This window comes from Martes martes (assembly GCF_963455335.1).
Source record: "Martes martes genome assembly, chromosome: 3".
Taxonomy (NCBI): domain Eukaryota; kingdom Metazoa; phylum Chordata; class Mammalia; order Carnivora; family Mustelidae; genus Martes; species Martes martes.
The window spans coordinates 70,270,117-70,278,411 of NC_137890.1; the positions used below are offsets into that span (position 1 = coordinate 70,270,117).

General features: G+C 40.2%; 1 protein-coding gene across 1 annotated transcript; it reads left to right on the top strand.

Annotated features, from left to right (window-relative positions):
* Positions 1 to 374: 374 nt before the first annotated feature.
* On the top strand, positions 375 to 8,052 carry ZAR1L (zygote arrest 1 like; the record flags this gene model as incomplete). The annotated part of the gene is made up of 4 exons (XM_080799697.1): positions 375 to 1,110; positions 1,672 to 1,764; positions 3,816 to 3,890; positions 7,909 to 8,052. The coding sequence occupies exons 1-4, from the start codon at positions 451 to 453 to the stop codon at positions 8,050 to 8,052; spliced, it is 972 nt and encodes a 323-aa protein (XP_080655823.1). The 5' UTR covers positions 375 to 450.
* Between the last annotated feature and the right edge of the window lie 243 nt (positions 8,053 to 8,295).

Below are 8,295 nucleotides of genomic sequence, written 5' to 3' on the forward strand. Positions count from 1 at the left end.
TACTTACTTCCTTATACTCTTCTAGTTTGCTGCTCAGATAAATTATTATTTGTATTTGATTTAGTATATGCTTTAAAACAGGATCTCTAAAATAGTTACTATAGGATACACGAGTGACTTGCTAACGAAAGCATGTGTATGAATAAGAAGTCAGAAATGAAAAACAACTTTGAAGAAGATTCAGGAACAGTGAATTGAAGAGATAGGGAAGAACAATTAGGAATCAGGTGGAAATTAGACCTCTGTAGACAGGTAGATTGCCTGTCCTTTAATTAGGATAATAGGCAGCAGCTTCCATCAGGATCTGAAATAAAGGGAGCAGCTTGGAATGAACCAACACTAACTTGATCAGGGTAAAAAGGAAGGGGGGGTGGATGAAGGTGGAAGGCAAAACAAGGAGACAAACAAACCCCCTCCAGGGATATTGTGCTGCGCCTGGGCACTGGGCCGATGGAGCGCTTTGTCCCTGTTCCCTATGGCTTGTACCAGGGCTATGGAAATCCAATGCCTTCGGGCCATCCTGGACTCTCTGAACACAAACAGCCTGATTGGAGGCCAAACACTGGTCCCCCCACTTTCCTGGCCAGGCCTGGGTTGCTGGTGCCTGCAAATGCTTCCGACTACTGCATGGACCCTTACAAGAGGGCGCAGCTTAAGGCTGTTCTCTCCCAGATGAACCCCAGCCTAAGCCTGCGTCTTTACAAGGCCCACACCAGGGAGGTGGGCGTGCAGGTGAGCCCTCGGGTGGACAAGTCAGTGCAGTGCTCACTGGGGTCTCGCACCTTGCGCAGCCGCTCCCCTTGGGGCAGCACAGGCCACAAGGCACCCCTGTCAGCCTGGGGAGTCTATTCACCAGTGATAGGTCGCAGGGGCTTGATTCAGCTGCAGAGGGAGGAGGAAGACCAGGAGAGGAAGGCACTTCTGGGTCCTGCTGAGGCCAGCCAGCAGCAGCAGCCACCACCAACGCCACGGTCGGAAGAGGATGAACAGGAGGAACTTCACCAGCACAATGAGTTGGAGGAGGAAGATGCCTCAAGTCCTCCGGAAAGGAAGAGCAAGCAGGCACAGGGAGTTGGTGGGGAAGATCTGCTCAGGAAACCCAATTTCCAGGTGAATTTTCTCCTCCCTGTCCTCAGTCCTCGGCTAGCCTCATCCTCTCTTCTTTTCCATTTCTGGGGCAATATAGCAAGATCTTTCACTTTCTCCCTTTACTTGATGAAGGAGAGGTTATTCTGAAAACATGTGTTTTACATGTCCTACAGGTTTTGTAACTTTTTGGTGAAACTTTTTGCCAACTTTAAGCATGTGAAAACCCAAAGTCTGGCAGCCACTGGTCTTGGGAAAGAGATAAAATGGGGTTTCAAGTCTGTCAAATATATGATCAGTTTCCCGTTTAGGGGAGAATGTGCTGGTGGCATTGTTGAAAGAACATTAGAAAAGTACAGGAGATGGGAACAATAAGGATCCCAGAGTAATCCTTGAGAGATGAGATGCTAAATTAGCCTGGTAGCCTTGAGAACAGCTATGAATGAGGTTAGGAGGCTTTTTGTTTTGTTTTTTATTTTTTATTTTTGGCTTTTTGTTTTTTTATATGAAGCCACGATGGAAGAGGATCTGGATTCACTGCCCACCCCCCCAAGATTGTAAAAGACTTTTCTTCCTTATCTGCAGTTTTTGGAACCAAAATATGGCTATTTTCACTGTAAAGATTGTAAGACCAGATGGGAGAGTGCTTACGTGTGGTGCATTTCTGGAACTAATAAGGTAAGTAAAAGTGAGCGAGACATGGGAGGAGGATGGGGGAGACACAGATGTTATATCGAGGGAGAGTGTTTCCTGATGGAGCCTGACCGTTAGGCAGTCTCATTCATTTGGCAGCCTTAGTGCGGGGCCCTTAATAGGTACTTAATTAATACTTAAACTGAACTGGACTGTCTACATGAACTACTGAGGCTCTTAAAGCTGGTGTTACATTTGGTTTGGTAGTTCTGTTGAACAAAATTTCAGGTTATTTAAGTGAACTCTTGTCCTTATGTATGGTGAAACTGTCTATAGTCTTAAAATTGGTATATTTTGAACCTGTTTGGGCCTTAGCTCCTGGAAATTTCCATGGTCTGGCCACAAGGTGGGGCAATATGAGAAATAATCTATTGTGACGGTTAACTTTGGAGAGACTTCTTTAGGCTAAGCAGTTTTTCCCCCTTAATTTGAATTAGTTGTCAACATATTAAAACCTGTGGGGTGCCTGGGTGGCTCAGGTGTTCGGTGTGTGCCTTCAGTTCAGGTCATGATCCTAGAGTCCTGGGGTCAAGCCCTGCACCGGGCTCCCTGCCTGGCGGGAAGCCTGCTTCTCTCTCTCCCACTCCCCCTGCTTGTATTCCCATTCTCTCTGTCAAATAAACAAATAAAATCTTTTTTTTTTTAAGATTTTATTCATTTATTTGACAGACAGAGATCACAAGTAGGCAGAGAGACAGGCAGAGAGAGAGAAAGGAGGAAGCAGGCTCCCCGCCGAGCAGAGAGCCCAATGTGGGGCTTGATCCCAGGATCCTGAGATCATGACCTGAGCTGAAGGCAGAGGCTTTAATCCATTGAGCCACCCAGGTGCCCCACAAATAAAATCTTTTAAAAAACAAAAAAGAAAACGTATTGAGGTTGGGAAAGATTTCACAATCTGCATTTCCAGATTTCCCTGATAGACTCTGGTCACTATAGACTCTCATTTCAGTGTGACGACAGTAGGCTGGGGCTCAGCAGCTTCTAGCTCTTTTCAGTGGGCATGCACACTTCATTTTGCAACAGTCTACACCTGGTCTATTTCATTAACTTGGGTGAGCATTTGAGTTTGAGTTCCCTGTGCTTTCACATTTTAGATACTGCTTTTCTGGCTAATGATCTGTAGGAGGAGAGGGCAAGAAAGCATGCTAAAGCCTGAGTGAAAATTTGACTTTTCATACTAGCCATTTACTAGACCCTGAAGGCAAATGGATTTTTAAAGACTTTATTCATTTGTCAGAGAGATCTCAAGCATGCAGGCAGAGGGAGAAGCAGGCTCTCTGTTGAGCAAGGACCCCAGTGTGGAACTTGAGCCCAGGACCCTGGGATCATGACCTGAGCCGAAGGCAGAGGCTTTAACCCACTGAGCCACCCAGGTGCCCCCCTAGAACTCATTCTTAAGAAATTTATTCTCCTAGGAGTGACACAGATAAAATGCAATTCAGTGGTAGACACAGTGGCCCCAGTGGCATGGAGGTGTTGCAGAAGTAACACAGGAGGGGCATGGTTACCATTTTGGAGGGAAGGCATCCTGATGGCCATGCAGGATTTCAGAGGATAAATAGGAGTTCAGCAAGTAAGGCAGGGAGAAAATGTGCACAAGAAAATGCGGAGTTGAGAAACAGTAAGTATGGGTGGGTAGCTACAAATAATTTGAAGTTCAGGTGGGAAAATATGAGAAAATGAAAAAGTAGAGGCTCCTACACTAGGTCAGAAGGAGAAGGTCAAGGATTCAGCCCACACAATAAAATTATAATAGCTACTTCCCATTGAAGATTTTTACTGTGGTACTTTGTGTACATTATTAGGTAGTTGCCAATTATAGAAAATAAGTGGTAGTATCTTGATTCTACAGGTAAGGAAACTGAGGTGCAAAGAGTGAGGAAAAAGTGGCTCGTAGCACCAGAAGAGCTTCAGACCTCAGGGCAGAGGGGCAAAAGCCAGGCACAAACTGGGGGAATGGAGTACTTAAATTAAGAACTCAGAGCCTAAGGTACAAATAATCTTGTATTTAAAAAAATAGACTTGTTTCTCTTTAGGTTTATTTCAAACAACTATGTTGCAAATGCCTAAAGAGTTTTAACCCGTATCGAGTAGAAGCAATCCAATGTCAGGTAAGCATATAGAGCACTTTCATTGTGTCTCTAATGTTGCCATTTTTAAATAGAAGCTTCTGTGGCAAAATGTTGTGGCAAAATGTTGTGATTTGATAGAATTGGGTATTTGCATCAGAGTGTTAAGTTTTCTATACCTTGAATTTAAATAATATTTTAGATAAAAGATAAATTCTAGATTTTGGAGGGGTGTAGGGAGGGGAATAAGACTGACTTTTTAAAGTTGCTTTATATGGTGTGTTTTATGTATGGGCTATCTGTGTTTCTCAAACACCTGTGTGTAGTTTGGATGTAGCAACTTTTTAAAAGTTTATTTTCGTTCTAGTTAGTTAACATACAGTTATATTAGTTTCAGGTGCACAATATAAGGTTTTGACAATTCCATAGGGATATAGTAACTTAATAGTTTACCGGTATTAAGCTTTACTATGTACCAAACTTTGGGCTAAGTGCTTTATGTGCATTATCTCCTGTTATCTAAACTTTGAGGTAGGTGTTATCCCCATGTTACAGACCAGAAAGCTAAAGTCCAATAAGAAAATAACTTGCTCAAGTTTACACAAATAATAGAAATAATAGAAATTAATAGAAATAATAGAAATAGAAATTAATAGAAATAATAGAAATTAAATTATTTACCTTTAGATTTTTAGTCTGTTTTTAAAATATAAGTCAGGTTTAAATATATTTTTATTATACTACTTTTTTTTTCTTGTGTTCAGTTGAATTGACTTTTTTTTTTTAATAAAAGATTCCCCATCTCTATTACCTTTGTAGTTTTCATTGTTTATTATTCTTCTGGTGGTTACCTTAGACAATACAACATGATTCTTTGAGCTATCAATGTCTACATAAATTGTGAATTTTTGATCTCCTTGACAATGCAATGAACTTAGAACACTCTAACTCCTTATCGCCTCATACTAGTTTTTATACTGCTATTGTATATTTTAATTCTAAACTTTATAAGACATTATTTTATATAGTCATTCATCAGCTTTAGCTACATGTTTCTTTTCCGTTGTTTAGGTCCTTTCTGTATCTAGGGCCACTTTCCTTTTACCTGAAGACTACCTTTTAATATTTTTTTAAAGATTTATTTTAGAGACAGAGTAGTGGGAAGGGCAGAGGGAGAGAATCTTTAACCACAGAGCCCAACACAAGGCTTAATCTCAAGACCCTGAGATCATGACCTGAGCCAAAACCCAGAGTCAGATGCTTAACTGAATGAGCCACCCAGGTGCCCCATGTTTTAATATTTACTATAGTGCAGGTCTGAAGGTGGCATCTCCTCTTGGATTTTAAAGGATAATTTTGCTGGGTATAGAATTTTTATGTTGGCAGTAGTTTCCTTTTTGCCCTTTAAGGGTCTGACCTTCATTGCTTTTGTGAAGTTGGCTATTAGTATTTTGTAGCTCTTTTGAAGTAATATCTCCTGTTCTTTGTCTCCTTCTTAAATCTATTTACCTCTAAATATTTCTCTCTGCTTTGCTTTTACAATTATATGCCTAGTTGTGGTTTCTTTGTATTTAACCTATTTGTGATTCATTGTATTTCTTGAATCTGTAGCTTGAAGATTTTTATCTCTTTTGGAAAGTTATCAGCCATTAACTTTTCAAATATTACTTCTGCCCCCATTCTCTCTTCCAGTTACTCATATTAGACCTTTCACCATCTCCCTTATGCCTTTTATGCTCTTTTCTATATTTCTTATGGTTTTGTCTCTCCTTGCTTCAGTTTGGATATCATCTACTAAACTATCCTTCATTTCTCTCTTTCCTCAGCTATTTCCAATCTGCTATTGAGTTGATTTCAGTTATTCTGTTTCTCAGTGCTACAATTTTTATGTGTTGAAAAAATAACTTCCAGATCTCTGCTGAAAATATCAGTCTTGTTTCTTTTGAATGTATTAAGTGTAATTATCTTGAGATCTGTATTAGGTGACTCCATTAACTTAATGCCCTATGGTTCTGTTGCTATGCTCTTCATTTCCTGTGGTTCTGTCTCCTCATACACCTCGTATGGTTATTTTTGATTGAGTGCTCTCTAATGAATATGAAGAATTATAGTGATAATTTGAAGCCCATGATAGTATCTTCCTCCACAAGAGATTTGTTTGCTTCTGGGGAAGATGAGAGACACCAACAATTTAGATTGCTATTCTCTAAGCTGTTTTGAAGCTGGGCTTCATCATCTGTGAAAGCTGGGTCAATTCTTGGTTCATCTTTATTCTTAGGTTGTAACCTCCAGGGTCCCAACACAAAACCTGAACTGCATACCAGGTCTCTTCCATTTGGGCATGTTTAAAATTATCCCTCAGCTTTATCAACTTGTCAAACTTACCTTCAGCTTCCCACTTTCTTTCACCTCTTCCAGAATTGAAAGACCTTTAGAGAGGAAATAGTCCCAAATGTCAGGCTCATCTCCATTTCTGGGTTTCTTTCTTTCTTTCTTTCTTTTTTTTTTTTTTAAGATTTTGTTTATTTATTTGACAGACAGAGATCACAAGTAGTCAGAGAGACAGGCAGAGAGAGAGAGAGAGAGGAGGAAGCAGGCTCCCCACTGAGCAGAAAGCCCAATCTGGGGCTCGATCCCAGGACCCTGGGATCATGACCCGAGCCGAAGGCAGAGGCTTTAACCCACTGAACTACCCAGGTGCCCCCATTTCTGGGTTTCTTTCACTAATGATTAGCTAATTCTCCAGTACCTTCAAATAATTCCTTTTAAAAGTTATTTTCTTTAGGGATGCCTGGGTGGCTCAGTTGGTTGAGCAGCTGCCTTCAGCTCAGGTCATGATCCCAGCATCCTGGGATCGAGTCCCACATCGGGTTCCTTGCTCAGCAGGGAGCCTGCTTCTCCCTCTGCCTCCATCTGCCAGTGCTCACTCACGCTCGCTCGCTCTCTCTCTCTCTCTGACAAATAAATAAATAAATAAATAATCTTAAAAAAAAAAAAAGTTATTTTCTTTAGCTCAGCTTTCCTAGTTATCCTAAGTAGGAGGCTTGGTCAAAACCTCCTAGTCCACCATTGCCAGAAACAAAAACCTACCTTAGAGTACATACTGATTTTTATTTATTTTTTTAATTGAGGCTTTTCTTCCACAATAAGACTATTGTGAGGAGTAAATGAATTTATATAAAGTGCTTAGGACAGTATGTATAGTAAACAGCATGTATTAGCTATTAGAATTTTCTTACAAGGATGCATTCTTGTCATTGGAAGAGTGGAAGATATAAATGTAGTACAACATTTCATAAATCATATTCAAGACTTATATTTGCAAAGTGAAAATCCCTGTTTGCACAATATAAAGTGTAAAACTTATTCATTTCTGCATATGACCATATGCATAAAATAGAACATTGATGATCAATTTTAAAGATTAGTGGGTTTGGGAGGGTGGACAAGGGCAATATACCAGTCTCCATAGGGTATTATTTTTGTCAGTAGACAGAATGGGGTAATGGTTAAGAATACTCTACATTATAGTAAAGATTAGGCATGTCTGGAGAGAAAAGAGAATTAACTTCCTCTAGAACCTCTTCCCCCTAGTTGTGACAACCAAAAGCATCTCCCAACATTGCCAGATGTCTGTTGGTTGGTAAAATACAGCTGGTTGAGAATCACTGCTCTGGTGTTTTCAAATATTCTAGCCTAGCTAATCAAATCACTTATTACTCACTCACTGCCCCTCAGCCCCACCTGGCTACAGATGTAAAAACCCATTAGTGAGGACAACCTATAAACTCTCTTAAAACCTGTCTTTTATATTAGATCTTCTTACTTGGCTTAGCAGTATTCTCTTAAATATCATCTTTGCTCTTTCCTCTTGCAAAATGCATGCCATTTGACAGGATATGAGTGGTTTTGTACAACTTGGTCCTGGACTTCTCATAAGATTCAAAGGGGTATGAAGATGTGAGGGATATGGATGGTGGGGAGAAGTATTTTTTATTTGATTACATCTGAAACACTGATTTAATTATTTAGTGTCCAAACTATTCCTTGTTTTCTAAAGACCTGTTCAAAGTCTCGTTGTTCCTGTTCTCAAAAGAAAAGGCACATTGATCTAAGGAGGCCTCATCGACAGGAACTGTGTGGTCGCTGCAAAGACAAGAGATTCTCCTGTGGCAATACTTACAGCTTTAAATACATCATGTGACAGGCAGTACGAATGGTGCCCATACCCAACTCTCCTTGTGACTTACTGTACTGTTCCTTTTTTGAAGCTTAGCTCTGAACTGATATTGGAAAATGGATTAGGCTTTTGTACTTTTTGTAGGTTGTATAACAGTTGTACAATGTCAGTAGAATAAAATAAATGCATGTAAAATAGACCATGAAGTTACATTAATTGTGATCACGAGGTAAAAACCTCCATATGGCACTGGGAAATAGTAGACAC